The sequence below is a fragment of the Anguilla rostrata genome, chromosome 15, assembly GCF_018555375.3.
Source record: "Anguilla rostrata isolate EN2019 chromosome 15, ASM1855537v3, whole genome shotgun sequence".
Classification (NCBI taxonomy): Eukaryota; Metazoa; Chordata; class Actinopteri; order Anguilliformes; family Anguillidae; genus Anguilla; species Anguilla rostrata.
Genome location: NC_057947.1, coordinates 11,577,155 through 11,603,923, shown reverse-complemented (window position 1 = coordinate 11,603,923; position 26,769 = coordinate 11,577,155). Strand labels below are relative to the sequence as shown.

Genomic DNA, 26,769 nt, shown 5'->3' with positions numbered 1-26,769 from the left:
CACCTCCACACCACCACACCATCCCTTTTAACCCCCCCACCTCGCCATCCCTTTCACCTCTAGCCCCCACCCTCCCACTCCACCCCAGTAATTCCCAGCCCCCCCCCATTGTCTGAGTGATCCCGGCCCTCCGCAGTCCGCCGGGTCCCTGGGTGTAATCCGAGACCAGACGGAGTCGGCAGGAAATGCCTCTCGGTTCCCCGCGACGCGCCCCCCCCCGGCCTGGGCTCCCGCGCGCGACTCTGAGCACCGACACAAAGGACCCAGTGTGCCCGCGACAGGAAGCCGGGGGCCCCCGCCCCGCGCAGCGCTCCGGTCAAACCGGCGGGAAGCGCAGGTGTTCCGCTGCAGCGCATGGACATCGCCAGCTCGTTCCGATGGGAACGGGCTCTGAAACATTCCGGCTTCCTCCCCGCGAGCTATCCGATACTGTCGTAAAAACCAGAACATTCCCAAATCGGGAATAACTTGCAAAATTATGTTTTCCCAGTCTGCGTGGGATTCATATTTTACTGCGCCTTTAATTAATATCATGTGCTTTCTCTTACATCAGCATACTGCTCCTTGACTTAAGAAAATATATTTTAAAAGAATGTATTTTGGGTCATTCAGCTTTCTGCTATTGGGCAGGTGTCTGTGGAAGTCCCTGCAGCTCTTCCATTGTAAACAGTGTACGCAAGACAAAACTAGTAAAAATATAATTGTCCTCAGGCAACCCAACACTTTCCTTCCTTCAGAAGTCAATAGTATTCATTTGGGCTGCTGATGTCATAATTGGCATGTTTTTAGACAGGAGGGTGGGCTGGATGTGCTGAGACAGTGGTTTACGAGTGTGCTCTGCCATAACCAGCGTCCTCACATGTACAATTCCCCTGAAGTGCCCTGAGCTTCAGCCAGCAGTGCACTTACACATTTATACACTTACACATTTACACACTTACTATCTTATACACTTACACACTTAAACTTACACACCTACACACTTATACACTTACACTCATACACTTACGCACCTACACACTTACACACTTACTATCTTATACACTTACACACCTACACATTTATACACTTACACTCATATACTTACTCTCTTATACACTTACGTTTATACACCTGCACACTTACTCTCTTATACACTTACACACCTACACATTTATGCACTTACACTCATACACTTACACACCTACACACTTACTCTCTTATACACTTACACACTTATGCTCTTATATACTTATACTTACACACTTACACTCGTACACTTACATACTTACGCTTATACACTGACGCACTTACACTTATACACTTACACACTTATGCTCTTATATACTTATACTTACACACTTACACTCGTACACTTACATACTTGCTAATACACTGACGCACTTACACTCTAATACACTTACACACCTATACACTTGCACATGCTTATAAACTTACACTCTTATGCACTTACACATTTACACTTATATACTTACACTCTTATGCACTTATACACGTATACACTTGCACTCTTATACACTTATACACATTTACACAATTACATGATTTCTGTATACGCTTGTACACACCACACACAGTTACACGCTTATGCACACACCTACACTGTTACACAATTATACACATAGGCTATGCACACGTACCTACAATTACACACACAGAAACTTACACACTTATACACTTACATCATGCAATTTTACTCACAGCTTTTTAAAGTAATTTTGCATTCTGTATTTTTGTTAATACGCTTTCACACTCTTTGACTTTGTTCAATTTTCATTGTTATTGGTTTCCCTAGATTATTTTATAGCTTGCTTTCTTATATTCTGATCTATCTTTCCAAGTTTCTAAAATCACAAGGTGTCCCAGTTTACACCTGTCCTGCATGTATGCAAAGAAGCTGCAGTACAGACAAAGTAGTGATGTCATTACTACCCTGTTTATGATGGTCATCTGTAGATTCAAGTTTTCAAATAATAATCATGTAAATGCACTGAAATATTCAATTTATTTCATTGGCTTGTAGATTTTTCGCACTACTTAAAGAGAAACTTAACCCCCTAAAATCAATGTCTGATGTAAGTGGATCTGTCTCCCAAAAAAATGAGAACATTTACAGCATACCAATCTTCTAGACGTCCCACTCTGGAGAAATCTGCTTGAGTGGCATTTTGGCATTGGTGACAAACACAATAACATCAAATTAGGGTTTAGCTTATCTTTAAATCAGGGGTGCCAAACCCAAGTCCTGGGGGGATGCAGTTACTGCTGAGATTTGTGGTTTCGTTCTGGGGCCAATTAAAGCTTTGAGAGCAAGCTTTGTGGATTCTTTAGCCAATCAGCAACTTAATGAATCACTAGTGCTGAAATACACTGAATACCAGCAGACACTGCAGCCCTCCAGGGCTGGACTGTGTATACCAATGCACTAAGTAATACAAAGAATTCAGAGGAATTATACCCAAATCACAGCATGACTTTAATTGGTATTTTGTAAATACTGATTAACAATTCAGTTTGACTCATAAGTACCAATTACTCGGGTAAGACAGAACATAAGACTAAAATCAACAGCACTCTTTAGTCATGACCACGTGTTTATTCTCTTCAATGCATATGTATCATGATCATTTTGGGATATCAAACTCAATTTTTTAAGTTTTAACTTAAATTTTTAACTTAAAATCACTCATTAACTTGACTATTTGAAAGTTGTCAGAGGCAAGTTTAGGTCCATTGCAAGTTATCTGGTAAATTCCAAAAAACAAAAAGGTGGGGAAACACCACAGGACTCGACAGTAAGAACTAGAAAGTAAATTAGGTCAAGAGATTCCATTCAGCCTATTCTGTTTGGTACTTCCACATGTGGTGCCACCGCAGGCATGCAAACAAGGGGACTTGACATCATGTCGACACAGTGGTTGGCTAACCACTGAAAGGCTAAAGCGGGCAGCATACTTCAGAAGAAGTTGAATTTTTTTCAGCTTGCCGAAACCGAAGAAATTCTCTGCGGACGAAATTGTTTTATACTCGACGCGGTTTCGCAACCGCACGTAGCAACAAAAGTATCAATACGGCTACTCGCTGGGACACAAAACAACAACACCTCCTCAGCCAACCTTTCTTCAAAACTGTCCATGGTAACGTATGAATGGATTGTAAACGTATTATTGGGTTGAATTGCCAATGTATTATGTATTATTGTATTGTGTATATATGTAATTATTGTAACGTTGCCGGCAGTGTGGTCTCCATGGAGACGGGGAATCAACTTGCGGGAATAAAACAAAATAAATCACGCCCACCTTGAATTTTTGACCAATCACACACGATGTTCGCATTGGTATCATCTGCGGTGATTTCGGCTAGTGTTCCGCATCATGTTGTGTTGCTACTATTGTGCCATCACAGTAATAACGCCCTTAAAGCCACGTCTGTGTGTTTGTAAGGGGGTGACCTTTTGGTTCTTTGTTTAGCCGAGAAAATGGTCTTTTGGCATTCTCTATTGTTTGGGCAGGTTGTTCTGATTTGATGACTCGCTCTGTCGTTTAATAAAGAAGCGTGAGTGTTGTCCCAGATCCGCTTGGTCTCTCTGTCACGAGTCGATCACTACACTGGCGTTAGAAGTGGAGGCGGGGCACTGGTGGAGGGGGCGGTGCCTCGCAGGGGCGGCAGCCTGTTTGTGGCACGCCCCGTGGGTTCACGGGGAGTAGCGTGGCGATCCGTTCGCGGTCAGGCTGCCTAACCGCTCGGCTAATAGTGAATTCCTTATTAGTGCATCGTCTCTTCCCACCTGACAACCTGAGAATAGTGCTCTGAACTTAAAATGGCTATTGATGTGTACATACGTATGTATTTAATTGGAATTTAAAATGACGAGTTGACGGTGCAGAAATTTACATTTATTTGACCCAGTGCACTGAATGCAGCAAGTTTTCTTAAATGAATGATGTGAAGTCATTCTTTTTTTAAATCAGAAAATCAAGTTGAAACAACAAATGATCATTAGTTAGATTAACTTCAACAACTTAAAACAGCATTGAAACTATGAAACTTTTTAATCAAAACTTTTTCAATGTGATTTTAAATGTGGAAACGTTTTCAATGAGAGTTTATTTGTGATTATTTGTGATTTAAGGCAGTTTGTTGTGTTTTTAAGGTGAACTACCTTGGAATTTTTTCACAGTGATGAAATTCTGATGTTTAGGTGGAGTTCCCCTTTAACTCGTGGACTTGAGCAGTTGAGTAATGACTGAACTAGAGAGGTCACAGTGTGTATGCAGGATATTCAAAATCACTATTCTGTGCAGCTGGAACGTTTTCTCTTGAAACCCAGATAATGAACAATATCACAATATCACCCTCTGTTTAGATGCTGTTTGAAGCCGAGCCAAAAGCAGCAAGGCGTAGTAAAAACAGAACGAAGAATACAAGAGCGTGATGCGGCGTGCCAACAGCGCGCAAAAATAAAAAGATAGAATAACCGGTTCAGACAAGGAGAGCGCGTGTTGTCTGATTGCTTAGCATCAGACGCTGCTCTGAACACATGCCCGAAGAAAACACGGAAAACAAAGAAATCCAAATCTCCCTAAATCATTACGCAGAAAACATGTACCGAAATTATGACTAAACACAGCGGACCAGGCTGAAAACAGAACCACACCAACCTGCATCTCGACAGCTATCCGTGCTCCGCAAACAGGAGACGTACGAGTAAATGTGAAAAACATTTGGGGAAAACCTAGCATTTCCCAGCACTAGCCTATGTCAAAAAGTTAGCTGTGTAGCAGAGGTGTAATCCTCTAAAAGCAAGCATGCTTTTAGAGGATCCAATGAAAGCAGCGGTGTCCAAAAAAATTAATATAGTTGACGGAAGTTCTTGAGTTTCATTTCATCCCTGCTTGGTTGGTAAAATCTTTAATGAGGGCTGGATCCGACAGTGTGAAACTGCGGATAATCTGCCGCAAACGCTTAGGATAAACGGCCTGTCCCCGCCGAGGCCTTTGATCTTATCTTCATATCTTTGAGCAGAGTAAACTGGTTTTGATGGAGCGTATCGGTAAGCATTTAAAGTATGTTTCGTATTTTATGGTGGTTCACCATGAGTCCCCCATAACAATGAGAATTGCATGATTTCGTCATTTTTGGAGTTAGTTAAAGTGCGGAATATGTCTAATCACATTTTATTTTTTATATGAAAATATTATGTATGCGGTTCATTAGACTACTCAAATACTTGGGCACCATGAATCTACACATAAGAGTCTAATTTAGTTGGATTTGTATTTATGTGTATTTATATTTGGGATATGGAGACCAATCAAAGCACAAATATTTTTATGGTAAATATTTTCTCTTTTTATTGTGCCCTGCGTTTAGGAAAGTTTGCTTGAGAATCCCCAAGCTGGACATGGTTTCCTTATAAGTGGTCGTGGCTGTTTTGACACGGACAATGTACTGGACTTTAGGAAATGATCAAGCGTTTTTTCACAAGCACTTAGTCACTTTATTTCAAAGGTGGATCTTTCTTGAAAGATTAGAACTGACAGTTTGATGTATGGGCCGCTGTAATCTGTCAGTGCGGTTAGGAGCTCCTCAGACACATCTCATCCAGTTCCTCCGCAGTTTGAAGAAGAGGAGCCGTTCACACGCGGCAGCGATAGATTAACGCAGATTTAGGGCGTCGGTCTCGCCGTGGAAACGCACCCCCCTCAGCCATTCTGCGGACAGTGACCCTAAACTGCTTAAAGGGTCAAACAGACAGGTCTAATGGTGACTCCCATACCTGTGACAATGACTGGGGGTCAGATTGCACCGCGACAACGAGAGTAGGTTTCTCCCCAAACTCTCCCCAAGAGCTAGGCATGTGGAAGGTCAGAGGTCATGCTGGTGTTGGAATCGGACTTTTAAAAAGAACTGGGAGTGACAGGAAGACGTGTCATAGGACATGTTTTAGGGCCATATAGCTTCACAGCGCTTATCTGAGACTGGGCCTAGAGACAGGGCAGGACCCCGGACAGCCATCAGAAGGGTTTAGCAGGTTAGCCCCGGGTTCTTCAGATGCAAACCTTCCTTTTCAGCCTTCCAAGTGGCTCAGCCTGTTTGGATACGGGTCTAGTGCTGGATGAGCCTCACGGTCTGGTATTGAGACCCAGCAGTGCCAGTGCCGACCATTGGTGGCAGCAGCACAGGGTCACAGGGCAATGCGTAATGGTCGCCCAGGGATGGGAGGCTTTCAGTCAGCTGGGATGGCAGTGTCTCTCTGCACACCAGTGACCCCTGCTGGTCAGGCAGGCACCTGAAAGTGCACCGTATTTTGCTGCAGGGAAAGGGTCTTCCTCCGACTTGTGTCTGTGTGAGCCCGATTTATGAACGATGTGAAGCGGTGGCTGACATCGCGCCCTTTGGAGGAGCGCTTGTCTTCACGTTTCGATAGCGGCGGTTTCAGTACTGAGGGCTGATGAGGATGAGTATGATTGGGCATTCCAAACTCAGAAAAAATGGGGGAAAGCATTTTTTTAGATAACCTTTCTTTCTGCCACATAGAAATCCCGGTTGTACTCATACTGAACAGAAAAACACATGATGGGGTTACCCTCTTGGAAAGTCACGTACTAGAGTTGCCTCTCTGATTTCACTCTTGGCAACTGGTCTAAAGAAGAGAAGTTGGACTGACGCAGGGAGGTGTGTCAGTGTGGCCTAGTTAAGTGGTAACCTTGCACGAATTGCATCTGTTTGTGTAGCGGATTTACTCACAATCCCCAGTGGAATGACTGGCTTTGCCCACCTCTCAGATCCTCCACAGTAAAAACGTTGATCAAATACGTCCATTCTTTTAGGAAAGGTTTGATGTTCTTTACCTCAAACACTGCTGACTTTTGCACATTATTGACAGGTCTTTAGCCGTAGCGGTAAGACACATTCCTCTCTCTAATTATTAGTATTTTCTGTATTTATCCTCCCAATCTGGGGAGGAATAAATGTCAACCCTCAGCAGACCAACTTTGGTGGCCTTGCTTCTCATCAGCATTTGAAAGGAAACCCAAAGAGAATATCATAGAACATCACTGTGACTTGGGGAGGTGGAGCTGTAACCTGAGGGAGGTGGTGCTGTAATGTGGGGGAGGTGGTGCTGTAACCTGGAGGAGGTGGTGCTGTAACCTGGGGGAGGTGGTGCTGTAACGTGGCGGAGGTGGTGCTGTAACCTGGGGGAGGTGGTGCTGTAACCTGGAGGAGGTGGTGCTGTAACCTGGGGGAGGTGGTGCTGTAACCTGGGGGAGGTGGTGCTGTAACGTGGCGGAGGTGGTGCTGTAACCTGGGGGAGGTGGTGCTGTAACCTGGAGGAGGTGGTGCTGTAACCTGGGGGAGGTGGTGCTGTATCGGGGGGGGGGGGGGCTGTAACCTGGGAAAGGTGGTGCTGTAACCTGGGGGAGGTGGTGCTATGACTTGGAGGAGTTGGCGGCAGCTTTGAAAGTGATTCATAGACCCGCTTACATAAATGAGCTGATATATTTAGATTGGTAAGTACCCAAAGGCTAACAAGATGACATCCTTTGTAGTTTCTGTCAGTACACAGCTTACTAAAGATGAAAGTGGGATTGTTCAGTGCTTCCCCTACTCCCATCAATCATCTCCCTCCAAACTTCTTCCCCCCAATTAACCACAGGAGTATGTAGCCCCCCCCCCAACCCCAGTCTGGGCCTGGAGGGTGCAATTAATCTCCGTGAGATGTGCACATGGCCTCTTGTTTCCATGGCTGCAGCCAACTGACAGACGCACAGAGGGCAGGGTGCTCAGCAGATGACCTTTAGCGCTGCCTCTAACGATAGCCCTTTTCTCCTCCTGGGGACCCCAGAACACCGAGCCCTCAGAACCCCAGTTCCCCAGCAATCCTGGTCCATCTGAGATCAGCCACACAACGGGCCCCTATTGAGAAACAGACCTCTGGTGTAGAAACAGGCCCCTGGTGTAGAAACAGGCTCCTGGTGTAGAAACAGGCTCCTAGTGTAGAATCAGGCCCCTAGTGTAGAAACAGGCTCCTGGTGTAGAAACAGGCCGCTGGTGTAGAAACAGGCCGCTGGTGTAGAGGAACGGAGAGACTGCAATGGAGCCTGTCAAGTGTGCGATAAGACACTGAAATGTCAGTGAATGTGAATAATTATAATATGAAATATAATGACTTTATTTGTATAGCTCTTGTCTTGGTACACAAAGTACTTTGCATGATAAAGTATAAAGTGCATAGATAAAATAAGGACACATAAAACAAGAATAAAAAACAATAAAACATTGCATAAAGCAATAATATAGGTAAAATAGTTATAAACCTTTGAATGCTAGAAAAAACAGAGGCCCTGATTAAATGAGTCAGATTCAGAGTCCTAATCACGAATGATGTGTCCTTTCTTGGTTAAAAAGAATTTGTGGCTGGGACAGAGAGGAGGTCTTTTGTTGGGGATCTAAGAGTGTTTTTAAGAGATCTGTAATTCTGGGGCTAAACCGAGCCTTGCTTTAAAAGTGAATAGTGAATCTCTAAAATCAGTTCTAAAAGGAACTGGAAGCCTTGTATTTGGGCCAAAACAAGATCTCTCATTTGTGTTTGTGCTTTATTCATTAAAAATATTTTTAAAAAGACAGATTGTTACAGGGAGAAGTACACATTCTGATGTGGGAGGCTAAAAAAAGTGATTTGTAGATCTGGTTCCATGAAGCTTAAACATAAATTATACTGCGGTAATTATATGTTATTATTGTCTATTATGTATTTGGGTTGGAAGTTGATTGGTGAATTGTATGATTCTATATATGCTACCAGAGAGAAATATGGGAGTATAACTCAGATTTATTTACATCAAAATATGAAGGGTTGACCAATTCATTCACTCAGCATGCTTCATGATTATTTTTTATAAGTAGATTAATTCCTGATTGGTAACACTTTCTATGAAGCATACACCTATGATGCCTTATAGCTGCGTTTATAGCGCCTTATGTTGCACTTATTATGCTCTTACCAGGATTTGTATATCATTATGAAGCTTGTTGCAATTGCCTATGAAGTGTTATGAGTCTCTACTGCAGTGTTTATAGTGCATTATAAGAGCATCATTAGGCATTATAAATGCAGCTATAAGGTATTATATGTGTTTGCTTCATAGAAAGTGATACCAGGTTTTTTTTTTCGTATTTTAAAGCAGAGGGCAGAGGATGTGTTCAGAATCCTGGAGTTATGCTGAGCAAACTGTTACGGTACTCCAAAAACACGTTCTGAACATTGACCGGATTCCACCGGTCCTGTCTGCGAAGCGGCCTTCAGCAGTCGGCATGTGGCTTCCCACAATGCACTGCTCTCCGGCGCAACAGGACGTGTGAGCGATTATACCCCAGGGACAGTGGAGATTAACACCGCGGGGTCCTCGCTGGGCTCGGAGGGTCCGGCCCTCCCGAGAATGTGACGCACACGCGTGTGTGTGTGTGTGTGTGTGTGTGTGTGTGTGTGTGTGTGTGTGTGTGTGTGTGTGTGTGTGTGTGTGTGTGTGTGTGGTGTGTGTGTTGGTGTGTGTGTGTGTGTGTGTGTGTGTGTGTGTGTGTGTGTGTGTGTGTGTGTGTGTGTGTGTGTGTGTGTGGGTTGTGTGTGTGTGTGTGTGTGTGTGTGTGTGTGTGTGGTGTGTGTGTGTGTGTGTGTGTGTGTGTGTGTGTGTGTGTGTGTGTGTGTGTGTGTGTGTGTGCGGTGTGTGTGTGTGTGTGTGGTGTGTGTGTGTGTGTGTGTGGGTGTGTGTGTGTGTGTGTGTGTGTGTGTGTGTGTGTGTGTGTGTGTGTGTGTGTGTGTGTGTGGTGTGTGTGTGGTGTGGTGTGTGTGTGTGTGTGTGTGTGTGTGTGTGTGTGTGTGTGTGTGTGTGTGTGTGTGTGTGTGTGTGTGCGTGTGTGTGTGTTTGTTTCGGTGGGTGTGGTGAGAGCCTTTGGCCCTGTCTGGGCTTTACTGATCCGATGGGACTGAGTGACTCAGTTAGCGTCTGGGACGCATAGGCTGGGAAGGGCCCTGCAGAATGGGGGCCAATGCTAGGGTCTGTATTCACATCTGAAAGAGCAGAGGAGGTCTGAAGGTGACTGTTGGCTCAGCTAAATGCTACACGCCCAGACCATTGCCGCTAGCCTGCTGGACACCTGTTTAGTGTAGGGCTTCAGCTGGAGCCAGCACCTGCTCCCTGTGCTAGGGTGTGACACCCTGCCCTCTAACACCTCATTAACACGTTCTGTGTCCTCTCTGTTACTCTGGTGTGTTCTGTGTCCTCTCTGTTACTCTGGTGTGTTCTGTGTCCTCTCTGTTGCACAGGGGCAGTACTGATAGAGGCAGTATGCCAAAACATAACATTTTGACTGATTTTGTCTGAAAAATGGTGAGAGTGGATGGTTTATGGCTGTAGTTACATACTGTCAGATTTGACTGTATTTTCAGTTCCTTGTTGCTTCTTTACACACATAAAACTTTGATCCGGGTATATGTACTGTAAACATGTGATAATTTAACTGTTAAAACCTTGCACCTAAACCATAGTTTTGCATTGGTAAATTGACATAAGCAGCTTTTCTTTGGAGAACACAGAGTAGTGTTTTACTCAAATTCAGTTATGGGCAATTGATTTTTCTTTTCTTATTGAAACTATATGTCTCTGGAGTACAAAACCAGTAACGTGGGGTGATAACAGTCAGGAATAAGTGATGAAATGTTTTTAAAGTGAGTTATCAAAAAAAGTTTTTCTATGCAGAAAGACCCCCCTTTTTATGTTTCTGGAGTCAAAAGTTAGTACTCTGGATTCTAGTTTGTGGTTTGATCAACTTCAGCCTAAAGAGATGAGGGAAGTTGGACCATGCCTGCCCTCTACAGGGTGACAGCTGAAACTACAGTGTGTGCCAGTAATGTTTTTGCGCACTGCACCTTCTGAAGGGCCTGCAGTGTAGATGAAGGCGCCTCCGGTCCTCTGTGCCTTCGCACATATGCTACCTTCCATTCCAGACAAATCTCTTCATCAGCTGAGGTAATTGAGAACACGTGTTCACCCATTAAAAACCTCTATCTGAGGAATCGTTCTACAAAAGCAGACAATGAAAGCGTTCATTGTCTGAGAGCTGATCGGCTGATTAAGTTGTTAGATCAACACGGGAGGTTTATTACTCTTAGCATGTGGACATGTTTCTGACGCAATGTGGAAATGAAAGTGTAAAATATCCCGATTATACAAGAAAAGTGACCAATCAGGTGCGACCGGGCGGCTCATCCTGTTTGGACCCTGTTTTAATGTGTGGGTAGGCCCCCCGGTCCCAGTGCCAACTGGCCAACAGGCCCTCACCGTGGCACACTACTGACTGGCATCCTGGTAGGGAGGGATTAGGCGTAAATAGGGGGTAAAAACAGGGGTAAAAATGTCACTGAGAAATTAGTGGTAAAAAAAAATCTATGTTTAAGTAGTTGATAATCTTCAAGAGCTGCAAATGTAACCCACACAAATAGGGGAATTTGTAAAAGGGTTTGTTTTTGGTTTTCTGGTATATTTTGAGTGAAAATTGCATCATTGCCTGTAGAGGGCGCATGCAAATTCATTCTTTCTAGGAAGAACAAATGTTCATGAAGTATGGAGTTGTTTTTGTGACAAATGTCTGCGTGAGAGGATAATTTAGGGCCATAAATAATTTTTTTGCACGTGCAAATTTTTTTTAAATTAACATAATTTTTTGAGAATATGGAGAAATGTATTGTAGTACAAAGAATTGTTCATTTTGAGAAAATGAAAATAAATTTTGTACTGGATAAAGGTTTATTTACATGTCTGCTAATATTCACATGCGCAGAATTCTGACTTTGTGACTCCGTGTAGTTCTGCACACACCATGTCTCTCTCTCTCTCTCTCTCTCTCTCTCAAATTCAAATTCAAATGCTTTATTGGCATGACATATTTAAAAATACATATTGCCAAAGCGTAGTGATAACAATAATCAACCACAGTAAGAGTATATAATTAAAAAGAAAAAAGAAAACAAGCAGTAACAACAATAACAGCATAAATGACAGTAACATAATACTTATTATCTATTAAGTTAACTAAATTTAATTAATTTAAAAAAAGTATTTTCTCAATAAGAGTATTATATATATATACACATACATATGCATACACACAGACATATATATATATATATGCACACATATACATATATATATTTGTATCTCTCTCTCGCTCGCAATCTCTCTGTCTCTCTCTCTCTCTGTCTTTCTCTTTCTGTCCCTCTGTCTCTCTCTCTCTCTGTCTCTTTCTTTCTCTTCCTCTCTGTCTCTCTCTTCCTCTCTGTCTCTCTCTCTCTCTGTCTTTCTCTTTCTCTTCCTCTCTGTCTCTCTTTCTTTCAACATCCCTGCTCAGTTCCCACCGAGCTTTGCCTGTGCGCTTGCTCAACATACAGGGTGTTACAACTGTGCCACAATTTCAGCCAAACAAAGGTGGAGGAGTTCATTTCTGATTGGCTGGCGTGACCTCCAGTCACAGCATTTCCCAACTAAGGGTGCTTGGAAGAGACAAAACCTTTTCAAAAAATGTTCTTCTCAAACTTGAAAGGAAGAAAATTATCCCAATGATCAGTAAAAGAGATCTTAGAATCAAAACATTTCTGGAATTTGTATTTATTTAAATAATGAGATTATGGTTTTAAATAGTCTGGATTTGATCTAACCCAAGGTAGTAGGCGTTGTTTCTGCAAGTTACCAGTTTATTACAGCGAAGAAGCCGATTTCCTTTATTTTATCCTCCTTGCTTAGCTCTGTTGTGCAAAGCACATTTGCAAATAGAAAAATGCATCCTCTGACTCACTCAAGTCACAACATCAGTTATGTAACGCGGGGCCACAGGGTGTTTCAGAGCTTTTCAAATCAGACGCCCTCGCCCAGCTGCAGTTGATGAGGCCTTGACTTGCGTCTGAGCAACATTCACTCAGAGTGATTCCATGGGCCTTGACTGCGGGGTAAATATGCAGCCATGGGGTGGCCTGGGGTGGCCGGGCCCGGCATGAGGTCTTTTCACGGGGCCCGAAATCCCTGGTGGCGCCCCTGCTCCTGCATAGAGACGGCAGCCCCGTCCCGGTGAGAGGCCGCTCGATGGACGAGCGACTCAACTTTCTGAGCTTTCAAATCTCCAAATGCAGATCAGAGGGGTCTGGAGAGCTTTAGTTTGTGTTTATTACCCTGATAGCAAACTAATGCAGGCTAGTGTACGCAGACTTAAAAACACCTGCTTTTTTGTATTTGTTATTTGATACTTTTGCTGTATTGTATAATAAAACTGTCAGTTGTTCAATGATTTACAGCAGTAACAGCATCTTACACAGTGAGTTACTTCATTCTGCTGTCCCAGTCTAGGTTATGATGCATAGTGACACATTCTTACCCAGAGTGGAAGTACTACATGAGTATACTGTAGTTTGGAAGAAAACTTAATTAATTGGGGAAGCCATAGAAATGAGCTGGCTGGCTCATGGACGGTTTTAAGGTAAGAGAACTATTGCAGTGTAACAAACTGGAAAGTTGCTCTATTGAATGCCCAGCTGTAGCGTGCTGTTGCTTATGGGACGGCATTACTAATGTCATGTAATGTAATGTACATATGGCTGTCGATAGGGCAATTCTGTACAGAATGATACCAATCCTTAAACGTGCCGCTCGCTGCTCCTGGTCACAAGCTCACGAAACGATACGTGAAAACGTATCTCGAAGGTCGCTGCAGAACACTTGTAAACAGTTTAGAGTTTTGAAAAATGGCCATCACGGGACGACCCTATCGCTAGAAATCATCTCTTCACGATGTGTGAAATGTGGCATTTAGTTTAATCAAATTCACTCTTCTGTGGAATCGCTTGGCTGCACAATAACACTATAAAGATCTGCGTGCTCAGAGTCAGCTGTGTTCCTTTTTTCCTTATTGCATCATTGCGCAAGTCTATAGCACAGGGTCAACTGCTATATGAGGTGACTGCATTTCCTATTTTAAAAGAGGAGGGATGCTCTCTGGGTATGAGACAACCCTTTTTGTACTCTTCCCCTAACACATATTGCTTCATTTTGCAGCCCCTGCATAGCTTCTGACCAGAATAGCTTTCCTTATATTAAAATATTTGCTTCATATTAAACATCAAACCTAGAATGAGAGTCTGCCACCCTGCCTGCTGTACAGCTGAGGTCATCTTTAGATTTAAAGTGAAGTGTAGGTGTTTTGGAATGTTGTTTTTTTTTTTTTTTCTAAATTCTAAGTCAGTGTTCTAGAACTCCATTGCTTTCAATTACCAGCAGTTACTCTTACATCACCATTAGAATGTTTGGTTGTTAAAGGCATACTATGCAGGAGTTTTACCTTGAAGATATTATTAAATAACCTTGCTAAGTCATATCTATGATACATTGGCAATCTCTGTTTTTTAGCACTTTCGCCAAATTTGTGCACGTTTACCTGTATTCGCTATTCTAAAATGTGGCTGTGATCCTATATTTTCCTCTACCAAGTCTCAAACTTCACCTGTTTCACTCAGTGTCAGAGCAGTTCTGTAAGACTTCCCTCAGATACACCAAACTGCAGAAGTATCTGAGTAGCGAAGGAACGTTTGTAGTCTTCCATGGTGCTACCGGAACAGGATTAATTTAATTCAGTGTTGTCCTGTTTATCTGACTCCAAAATAATATTTTAACCTTTCTCCAGTGCTAACACTCATACAAAGGAGGAGACTGCAAATGCCTATAGCCTCTTTCCGCCAGTAGTGCGGCTCTATACGACCATCTATGCAAACGTGCCTCTGGTTTGATTGCAACAGTGCTATTGGGCAATGACATCGTCCCTTTATCAAACCCTGCTGACCCCCCGTCAACCCCGTAAACAAGGGCCATTCTCCTTTCAGTCTCTGAGAAGGGCCACACTTCTGTAAACCACCCTACTGGTCTAACAGCCAGTCAACCGTTCATTCCCCGATTCTGTGTGCTTAACGCAGAGGGACTAGAGAGGCAGTCAGGTGAATCAACTGAAGCCCCACACATTTGTGTCGCTGCACGTTTAGAGTCTGTGAGGCACGAGCAACAGACAAGATAAGATGTTAAGATGGGGTTTAGAAAAAAGTTTAAGGGTGAGGGCAGAAAAATTGACATTCAGCGAAAACCTCCTACGGGTAATGCAAATCTCAGAAACATAGTCCTATCATAAGACGATCAAATTTCTTGTTAAAAGAAAAAAGAATTAGAGCATTGTAACCTATTGACGCAAAACCAGTTTCTGGGGGTGAGAAATGAGATATGACTAGTGGAACCTGTTTTTGTATTTGTACAAAGTGTGTTTTATCATTAAAGATCTCCAAACGAATGTGTTCCTGTGCGCTGCAAGAAACCACTTCCCTTGGTGCTGCCAATCCCATATCCCTCTCATCAGACCGTAACCAGGGGGTGTTTGCCGTCTCTGTATTTTTAATTTTTTGAGTTGTACAGGCAGAAATATACCTGAACGCTAACTGATAATATCTGTATGACAGTCACGTGCAATACCTCTGTCAGCTTTTCAGTTTTTCCTTCTTCGCTTCGATGTGAAAACAGAATTGTGTTTAAAACAAGCAAATCTACAGTGGGGTGTAGCCCTGTGTTATCTACTATCTGATGAAAAAAATCACATTTTCAGTATACAAAAATGCCAAGTTACTCACATCCAAAACACTGTCTATAAGTCATTCATTCAAAGTGGCAAAATCTAGGCCTGCCATTAAAAGTATTGATATCAAAATTGCACCAAGTTACAAGAAACAATATTGGCTATCTTACCTCACACAAATTGAACAAGCTGAATGCAATGCTACCCAATGTTTCCAAAATTGTTATATTAACTTGGCCCTGTGTGTACAAGCATAGAGTACATTAATTGGGAAAACAAATGTGTGGAGTCAAGAGTAAATGTCTATCCCCTTTCTGTAGCATGAATGATTGTATGTTTCTTGGTCTTTTTGAAAATGTGAATGTAACAGGCTGCAAGGGAAATGTCCCCATGGGGATAAAGAAGTTTTCTATGTATGTGTGTATGCATGTACAGTATTTATTTTACAAACGGTATTTATTTTAATCAGCAAATATACAAGAATTTGTACTTTTTGTAAAATGAACATGACAACCAAGTATAAACGTATCATTTCTGGAGGAGTGTGCTTTCTGTGGGTCTCAGCAGTTTCACACATTCATTTGCAAGTCTTGCATGAGGGAATTTTTGGTTTTTGACACTTTGATGTGACACAAAGTTTGAATGACCACATTGTCTTCAGATGATAAGATCAAAACACAGGGTCAAGTTAGTTGAAACAATTTAGGAATCGTTGGGTAGGAAACATTGGGTTGCATTGCTTTTTACTTTTAATGGCAGGCCTAGATTTTGCCAGTTGGAATTAATGACTTCCAGAGTTTTGTGAGTAACTTGGCATTTTTGTGCACTGAAAACACATTTTTCATCAGATTTAATTTCTTTTTGTACTGTGTTTGTTATGAGTAACTGATAATAGTAATTCATATAAATGTAGCCTATGAGAGACATGCATAAACACAAGTACATGCAAACACACAGTCTACATTTCGCCAGTTTCTATAAGACCGGTAATGTTACCTACCAGACCAAATCGCATAACAGACTTTAGTGCTTAATTTCGGAGGCATCTGTAGGCTACTTACCTTATGCACGCAGTCTGTCATCTCTTTAGCAAGATAGCCAACGTTAAACTCGGTGAAAATGCCGAAAGCAGAGCTGTCTGAAGTGTGGGTGTATTTCATTTGTATTTCAGAAATATAAAGTGTGAGTTTCCCATAAAGATTTTACACATGCAAAAGCAATAGTTTAAATGTTTTATTTTTAATTAGCCAGCAAGCCAGTGCACTGAGTTAAGAGGTTTGCTTAACTATCCATCTGTGTTACACATGAATTATATAGTAACTCAAGAGATCTGCAGAGAAATGCCCTGAAACTCTTAAATCTCTTCCTCTTAAACTTAACATAAACAAAAGAAAAATAACTAAAGCAACACCCATCAACAACACTCAAGTGCCGGGTATGAACATTTCATTTCTAATTTAGCTGTGCAACAGTCATAGCTTCTGCCAGCTGCAACTGATTCCCACCTGTGAACAAGTCAACAAGGTTTTTAAGCATTGCTTTTCAAGACTGCCCTAGACTGTTCCACATACAACAGTAAAAAAAAAAAAATTAAGTCTGTTGCGTTATGCATACTTGCATTCTAGTTAGAAAGCACAGCAAGTACAGTTGCCATACTGTTTCCCCAAGTATGCAATCAGCAGGTATACTATAATCCCCAAATGTGTGGTTCCATACTTGAACTGACAATATCAATGTCTCAGCTATAACATTGTTGCACTCATCTACTGCAGTTAGATAGTTCTTTCTAACTAATTATCTCCTTCACATGGTAGGTGAAAGTATGCATTAATGATTGCTACTTCTTTTATTTATTTATTTATTTATTTTGAGCGGGGGTTAGGGTTAGAATATGTCTCTGTCTGTTTTCCACCATTTATTAGCTATGCAGACTATGCCAGTTCACTCAAGGATTACACCACAGTAAAGCGATGCATGTAGGGACACAAGATGTCGCTCATGATCTTATCAAAGAAATTCAGCCAAAATGTGAAATTATACACTACCGGTCAAAAGTTTTAGAACACCTCCATTTTTCCAGTTTTTATTGAAATTTACGCAGTTGTCTCTGAAATTAAAGCATAGAACAAATAAACAATTAAAAAGATAAATCATGGAATTGTTCTGTTTAACACAATTTATTCTAATTTTTTGACTCATCAAAGTAGCTACCTTTTGCAGATGTAACAGCTGAACACACTCGTGGCATTCGTTCAACAATGGAAATCAAATATTGTTCAGAAAGATCTTCCCAACACTGTTGCTGAAGTTCCCACAAATGTGTTGCACTTGTAGGTTGCTTTGCTTTCACCCTTCTGTCCAGTTCAACCCAAACCAGCTCGATGGAGTTTAAGTCTGGAGACTGTGTTGGCCATTCCATGATTTGATGAACCGAAGATTTCAAATTTTGATTCATAAGACCTTCTTACAGTCTTCAGTATTCCACTGCCGGGCTTCATGGCCCAGGCAAGCCTCTTTTTCTTATTTAGCCATTTTAGCAATGGCTTTCGTACCGCCACTCAACCTGTCAAACCTGCAGCTCGAAGTCTTCTCTTCTTGTTCAAACTAGAAGTGCTTGAAGCTATTGTCCTGTAAGCCACCTACCATGCAAGCTGTTTACTCTCAGAAACTTGTCTTCTGATTCTGTTGTGGTTTTGGGTCTGCCTAACCTCTTTCTGTCAGAGTTTCCTCCAGTTTCCTTGATGGTATAGGACCCTGTACTCACTGATGCCTTGGCTTCCTTTGCAATTTCTCTAAAGTTCTACACATTTAATGGTTGTAATGGTCTGTCTGTCTTCCTTTGTTAATTGCCTTTTTCTCGCCACTACGATAACAATATACTACTTCCTGCAGTGCAATATTGTCCAAATAATGCTTCAGAGGGTGTAGTAATACAGTCTGATTTTATACAGCCAGAGGGTTTGTAAGTAATCAACAAAGGTTTGGACACCTGTAGGAATTGTTTGAATTAACTTTCATGGCTTAATTTACTTCCATTGCTGCAGGAAAGCTGTAAGTTGTTAAGCCATTACTCGTTCCCTGAAAAAGGCCTTTTTTATAACTCTAAAATGTACATTATTTTTCAGTTTTTGGTAACCTTTTTTTTTTCTTTAACCTTTAAGTGAGCAGTTTACCACTTAGCTTTGTACCATTTCGGGTCATTCACTGGACTCGAACTGCTTAAATTTCAATAAAACTGGAAAAATGGGGGTGTTCTAAAACTTTTGACCGGTAGTGTACATCACATCATATAATGCCATTGTGGAAGGTGTGCCTGGTTAAAGAAATTAAGCTTGGAGGGTTGGAGGGTGAACCAGACACCAGGATCCAGGATCGCCGTCCCCACACCGCCGCCCTACAGCGTGAAGGAGGTCGTGTTGGAGCTGCTCCTCCTGCAGGCGGGCTGGGCGCCCTTCCCCACGAGGCCGCGCGCCTGCAGGTTCCTGAGGAGCTGGCCGCGGAACTTCTGCCCGATGAAGGCGTACAGGACGGGGTTGAGGGCGCAGTGCAGGAAGGCCAGGACCTCGGTGGCCTGGAGGGCCAGGTCCAGCCGGCGGCGGAGGGCGCAGGTCTCGGCCACCGCCCCGCCGCGCATCAGCGTGTCCGCCAGGACGACCACGTTGCGCGGGAGCCAGCACGCCACGAAGGCCAGCACCACCGCCAGGACCACCCGCACCGCCCGCCGCTTCTGCCGGTTCCGGGCGCGGGAGAGCGCGGCCGCCACCCGGCCGTAGCAGAGCGCCATGACGGCCAGCGGGAGGAAGAAGCCCAGGGCGTGGTGCAGCACGCGGAGGCCCACGCGCCACTCGCCCATGCTGCCCGCGCTCAGGTGCTCGTGGCACACGGTGCGCGCCCCGTTGCCCGGGCGGAAGGCCTGCCGCTGGACCAGGGCGGGCAGGGCCAGGAGCCCCGCCCCCAGCCACACCGCGCCGCACACCGTCCCCACCAGGCTCCGCCTCCGGGAGACGGGCTGCGTGGCCTTCACCACGGCCAGGTAGCGGTCCACGCTGATGCAGCTCAGCAGCAGGACGCCGCCGTAGAACGTCGCCTCCTGCAGGCCGGAGAGCAGCTTGCAGAGGGGGCCGCCGAAGACCCACCCGGAGTGCAGGTACACGCACCAGAAGGGCAGCGTGGCGGAGAAGAGCAGGTCGGCCGCCGCCAGGTTCATCAGGTACACGTCGGTGGAGCTCCTGCCCCCCTTCACGCAGGACACCACGGAGATGACCAGGCCGTTCCCCAGCAGGCTGAAGAGGAACACGGCGCTGTAGACGCAGGCCAGCGCCACGCTGCCGGAGCCCAGCGTCCAGGGAACGCAGGGGGACAACGCTCCGTTCATCAGGTCATCCGGGCTGAACGAGTCGCTGGCGTTCTCATAGTAATAGCTGTCATTATCCATCATGTCCTCCATAATTATCGCGGTAATGAGAGAGCCCTGTGGTGAAACAGCGTGTGGTTAAGCTCGGCGTGCATACGGTATGCACATTTAGCTACGTCTGGAGTACTGATTTTATCACAGCCCGGCTGCAGTTCAGGGGCCTTGTGGGAAACTGCAGGCACAACCTTCTCACGAAGCCGCCCGTTCCGCGTTTTCACGATCGCTACTTACACGTCGATTCGCGCGACATCTCTTTTGCAAGTGAGCCCAGGAGCCTGCATGTCTTTGGACTTCAGGAGGAAGTCAGCCCACGCGAGCCTGCAGCGGACCAGCAAACTCAACGCGGGGAGGAACCGGCCGGTTAGGACTCGAACCCACAACCTCCTTCTTGAGAGGCAGACAGTGCTAATCACTGCTAATATTTTCAGTGACATTTAAGTTCCCTAATTGTGCAGTTGACCAAAAGTAGAAAAGCATTTGTAGTGTTTTGTGTACAAAGGTACCCACTGCATCACAAGGTGAAAATCAATAAAAGAAATTCAACACCGTTTTTCATAAGTATGTGAGGTATGTATATTTGTGATTACATAACCTACTACTGCAATTAAGCTACAATGCTACATATAATAATAACGGTAGGTATTGCAGTTTTTGTACATGTATTACTCTGAACGTACATTCAGTGTTGGCTGGATTACTTGGGGAAATGTAATCTGGTCCTGATCACACATTACATTAATAAGAATGTGTTTGTGTGCGTGTGTGTGTGTACATGTGGTGTCTAAGTCTGTGTGCACACAATTATCATTCATTTTGTGTTATTTTCTTCTAATGTCGAAGATTCACACTGATCTTGATTACTGAATTGGTCGTTAGTTGCCATGGTACTGTGTGTTGTTCTGGGCAGTTGTCTGGCACCAGTCCTATTTCACCACTGTCAACTCTTCCTGTTGTTGCTGCTCCTGTGACATGCATGTATCGCATCCTGCCACATTAGCTTTCATAAACCTTTTATAACATTTCATGGCTGTTGTTGGTCATTTTGAAGCTGGCCAGAGAAGGATGTGGCCGCAGCTGTTTCTCAACATAAGACACGAAAGTGCCGACTATAAAAGACTGAAAAATAAACGCATTTCTATAGACTATTATCTCTTGCTCTAGCTGCACATAGCACAGTTGGGGTTTTGCGACCACTCTTGGGTGTGACTGAATTCCTACCCGGTAGCCACATTAATAAAGCAATAGCCCATTCTCCTCTCACCTCCATAGGATGAACGTTTGGTGAGCGTTGGGTGAACGTTGGAGCGACTGTTATCTCACATGCGGCAGGGATGTTTCGCATGCATGGCTTTCACCAGAGAACCACTTTACAGCCCTGAAGAGTACAATCAGCAAACTTATGTCCAAAGAAATATAATTTGATTTCACTTGATTTGACAGGAAGTGAGATTGTAACGCTAATCAGGCATCTCATTTAACCGTTAAAATAATATCGTCGTGATAATGACCCACCTTCAAAAACCGCAGGCCAATCTAATGACATCTGATATCAAAATTGAAGATGAAAACTACTTGTCGTGAGTTACAGGCAAAACCCAGTGACCATTCTTAGTGCAAAAGCAGAGTTTTTACTGTAAATATAGCCAATGGTTTTTTTGTTTGTTTGTTTGTTTGTTTGTTTTTTCAGAGAATATTTATACTTTTTGCATTTGATTTCAGATGTAATATTAAGCTGATTTCTGAAATGCTAGAATTCCTACCTGCTGCAGGTTGTCTTATTTTCAGTCAGTGAAATGCGGTCAGTTAGCTCTGTTTATCCGACGAGGAGCTCTGAGGGTGTTATAAATCTGCAGCCTGGTCCTTCCTGCCACGCCGGGAGAATGGAGGCGGTTTAAATGCCGCACTCTGAGTCACGTTGCTGAGATGAACCCTGCTAAGCGGTCGAAATACAAAAAAAAAACTCAACTTCTGTTCTTTCTCGCCCACACGGATCAAAGTCATCCGTGGGTAGTGAACTATACTAGGACTCCCCCTCTGCGTAAATATTTGAGTGATTTTACTTATGGGGGTGATAGCTGCGTGATTTTCCACGTACGTTAGATTTGCAGTCCCGATATTAAATATCAGAGGCATTTGGCATTTGCAACCGTGGTATTCATTTATTTTTTATCAGTGATGACAGATGTCTGTGCCAATAGCAATGCTTTCTCATGAAGGGCTTTTGTTTTTTGAAAGTAAAGATGCGCTTGTCTAGGCTATTACAGTTTACGCATCAGATTGAAATGCGCACATTTATTGTAAGGACGCTTTTTGTTTTTCTCTGAACCCAGTGCAAGCACGTTATCACTACATTTCACGACTGACAATCGAACGTGTTTTTTTTTTTTTTATGTCCACAGATAACGATCAGGTTTGAAGCAATGAGGAGATAACAAGAGTCAAAAATACACAGGCGTCTGAACCTAACAGTGAGAGTTTTATAAATGACACTACGCTCATGCTGGCTTCATTAGCATAATGCAAAATCAGGGATAGTGGGATAGGTGAGTTTCACTGGTATTTCACAGAGTCTGGAGTATTTATAGATAGAACCTGGTGCACAATGTAATGGATGCAAAATGAATAGATATGAGATACAATTTTCAGTGCCTCAACCACATCTTCACAAAGTGGGCCCTGCCTCTAACAGAATATAACACCCTAGCAAGGTTCTGTTGTCTTTCAGCCAAACTTACTTCAGATATGCACAAAAGAGTCTTAATTATTCAAATTAATTTTTCCCCCTCGACTTCTGAACTTTAAACTACCCTATGAAGTTGTCAAATGAGGACCCACATTACAGATAAATTTTTCCCCCTCAACTTCTAAACTTTAAACTACCCTACGAAGTTGTCAAATGAGGACAAAATTCTGACTCTTACTAAATAATAATATCCTCATGTTACTGTGAGGGAGTGGGGGTTTTGGGAGACCAAATGCGACTGAACAGGGATTCCTTAAGACAGTGGTGTCAAACTCGTGCCATGGAGGGCCGTGTGTATGCAGGTTTTCATTCCAGCCTCAGATCTTGATTATATAATTAGTTAAATTATTTGCTGAATTAGGGATGCAGGTTTGCATCCCTAATTCATTCAATGGTGACCCGACGTCTATGGTGACCCGCATTGTCTAAATAAAAATTCTTATATTCTGTGCTTCAATGCAGTTAAACGCATATGGCTGAATGAGTAATTGGACTCAATTAAGGCAGCATTAATTGGTTGGAATGAAAACCTGCATACACACGGCCCTCCATGGCACGAGTTTGACACCACTGCCTTAAGATATTCACCTGGGGTAGAATAACCACTAAGTCTCGAAAGAGTCAAAAGGACAGGGGGAAAAGAACGACAATACTCCTAAGGGAGAGTATCCCAAAGAAAAGCTCTAAACAACCCACGTACAGGGTAAAAAAAAAAAAAAGCTTAAGGAGTATGAACTTTCTGAAAATAAAACCAAACTGCCTGTGCAGAAAACGGGGTAACTCAAAGAAAACAGGCCTCGAACCGACGCTGAAAAAGTAACGCCCTAAAAAAAGAATTCGGAGTTTAGGTTGCGGCACTAACTTGTTGCCAACAACCAATTAAGCTAAATACTGTTGTGCTGACTTTGTAGCTGCATCAACCCAATACCGCAAAAACTCAATCATATACCTTCACCACACTTGACAGATTGCCTTCTATCGTGTAATGTAAGTGACACTAAAGCAAAGCTTAACGGTTTGCCTGGGTTTCAAATAGAAAAGCCAACAGGTGAAAATTGTAAAATAAAATATGCACGCGTACGAATCAATCAGAGGAAAAAACCCGTGGCCGTAATCACTGAAAGAAAGGCGCAGACAAACAAAAAAAAAAAAAACCAAAGGCCGTAACAAACGAAAGAATGACGCAGATGGAAAAGAAATGGAACTACCACCCAAAACCATGACAGTTACAAAGGATGTAGTACTATAACCATCGTTAAAAGTGAATACCACGCGTCACAGGTGGGTTTTTTCTGTGAACTGTGAACTGTGTCTCTTCACGACATGTCAAGATGCTTCGTATATCTGCCATGTTGACACTGTCATAACAATAGTCAAAATGTCATATGTCATATTAACAGGGCCGCCAGTTTGTCCCTGAGTGTTTTCTCACATACACTTCAGTCCTCCGTCAATATTGGGGCGATAGACTTTTTGTCAAACCACATGTCAAACATTTGTCCTTATTTCAGCTCTGCCATCATCCATTACATTACATTACAGGCATTTAGCAGACGCTCTTATCCAGAGCGACTTACACAACTTTTTTATTTAGCACTTTACATTGTATCCATTTATACAGCTGGATATATACCGAAGCAATGCAGGTTAAGTACCTTGCTCAAGTGTACAACGGCAGTGTCCTTACCCGGGATTCGAACCTGTGACCTTTCGGTTACAAGCGCAGTTCCTTACCCACTGTGCCACACTCCGTCCTCCACAATGATAACGTTATTACCACTAATTGAGCATAGATGATGATGATGATGATAATGGTGATACTTGTGTTGTAAATTCAGTCCAATTTTTGGATTGTTTTGGATTGTGAACACATGGCAGAATCTTCAAGGTTGTACAGGGGATAGTAGTTTTTGTTTTCAGTGGTGGGAATTGGAAATGCACATAAAAATGAGAGCAGTTATATAACCTCTGCAAAATAAAGTTAAAATAAATAGTTTTAATTACATAAATAGTTATAGCAGAGGTATATTTAAAATAATATCAATGTCATGTGTGTACTTAAAATGGAAATTCAAGTTTCTAAACTGTAAAATGTAATCGTGGTCAGTTATTTAACAGTCTCTTTGTTAATTGAAGGACAGTTCTTGGTGACAGACAGCTTGCCCTGTTGAAGAGATGCATCATTCTCCTTCACGATGGTAAAGTGTTGGTTTTCATTTTGAGTAAAAATTGAAGACATTTCATCCGCTGTATCCCACAATCCAGTAGCGACAGCAGTGTCAAAAAATCTGCTACTCTATTGTAATAAATAGTGATTTTTAAAATGTATTGTCCAGTAGCAGGTCTATTTACCTTTGCAAATTGTTTATTTATTTAATTATTTATTTAACCTATATTTCACCAGGCAAAAGTGATTGAGAACAAATTCTCATTTACAACACTGACCTGGCCAAGAAGGCATGCGTCAGTCAAAAAACATACAAATATTGCTTTAAAAAACCAAGTTCACCACAGTACATTTACAGAGATAAAATAAAAAGACAGAAAATTGCATTAAATTTGGTACGGAGCAGTCAACAGTAGCAAAGAGATGGGATTAGCATGTGCAGTTATCAGTAAATGTGTTGTGTAAAAGTCTTTTAAAGAGGGATATGGGTGTGTTAAGATTGGGGAGTTTGAGAATGGATTCTAGAGTGCTCCAGTCATGCGCAGCAGAGAAACTAAAGAAATTTCGACCAAACATTGTTGAGGTTTTGGGCACGACCAGGGTGAAAAAATGTATTGATCTAAGGTTGTAAGTGTAACAGGACTGATGCAGAAGATCTGAGAGGTAGGCAGGTGTGATGTGGAAGAGCGATTTGTAAATAAACAGGTGCCAATGAATGAGCCTTCTGGTGTGGAGGGATGGCCAGCCAACAAGGGAGTATAAAGTGTAGTGGTGTGTAGCGAAAGGAGCATTAGTAATAAAACGGATAGCAGAGTGATAAAGTATATTGAGTTTGCTCAGCAATGTATTTGAAGCAGTCCGGTAAATAATATCACAGTAATCAAAAATGGGAAGTATTGACATCTTGACCAGTGTAAGTTTAGCAGTGTAGGTGAAGGCCGTTTTGTTACGGTAGAGGAATCTGAGTCTGGCCTTAACTTTGTCACGTAATGTACTGATGTGAGTTTGAAATGTGAGGGAAGAATCTAACCAAAGTCCAAGATATTTATATGAGGTAACAAATTCCAGAGATTAGTTATCCATGTTGGTGATTTTAGGGATGTTGTCCAGAGTGTATTTCTTTTTGGTAAAGACCATGCATTTGGTTTCCTTAGTGTTAGGTTTGAGGTGTAAATCGGTGAAAGCTTTCTGGATACCAAGGAAGGATGATTGCAGGTTGGTGAGGGCTGAGTGTAGTGAAGGGTGGGAGCAATATATTATGGTATCATCAGCATACAGATGTATTTGAGCATTACCAGTAAATTGGGCAATGTTATTTATGTAGATGGAGAAGAGTGTAGGACCTAAAGTCGAGCCCTGGGGCACACCTATAGTAATAGGAAGAGGTTGGGAAAGTATATTTTCAGCCTTGACGCACTGCATGTGGGAACACAAAAAGCTGGAGAACCATGCTAATGTTTGTTGGGAAGTACCCACATTACATAGCCATTGCATTAAGATATGATAGCCATTGCAGTAAGATATGATGATCCACAGAGTGGATGGCTTTCGGTTGTTAAAAAGGCATCTCTAAGTCTCCTGATGTTCCTTAGATCAGTAATAAGCTCTGATAAACCTGCTGGCTTTGTTGAACGGTTAGTAAGTGTATCTAACAAATATGGTTATAGCACAAGAGGTGCAAGCGATGGTCACCTAGCACTACCCAAACCAAGAACTAACCTACTTAAACAGACCATCAGTTACAGATCAATCTCAATATGGAATTCACTGCCAAAATATATAATT

The 26,769-nt window shown here is 42.7% G+C and overlaps 1 protein-coding gene across 2 annotated transcripts; it reads right to left on the bottom strand.

Annotated features, from left to right (window-relative positions):
• Positions 1-16,879: 16,879 nt before the first annotated feature.
• cxcr2 (chemokine (C-X-C motif) receptor 2) lies at positions 16,880-22,154 on the bottom strand. Of its 2 annotated transcripts, XM_064311136.1 has the most exons (3): positions 21,835-22,154; positions 21,336-21,449; positions 16,880-20,131 (listed from the first exon to the last, which is right to left on the bottom strand). In XM_064311136.1, exons 2-3 carry the CDS (start codon positions 21,414-21,416, stop codon positions 19,055-19,057), a joined length of 1,158 nt encoding a protein of 385 aa, XP_064167206.1. In that variant the 5' UTR covers positions 21,417-21,449; positions 21,835-22,154; the 3' UTR covers positions 16,880-19,054. The 2 variants fall into 2 exon arrangements, with proteins under 2 accessions (XP_064167206.1, XP_064167207.1); XM_064311137.1 differs by lacking the exon at positions 21,336-21,449.
• Positions 22,155-26,769: the final 4,615 nt, after the last annotated feature.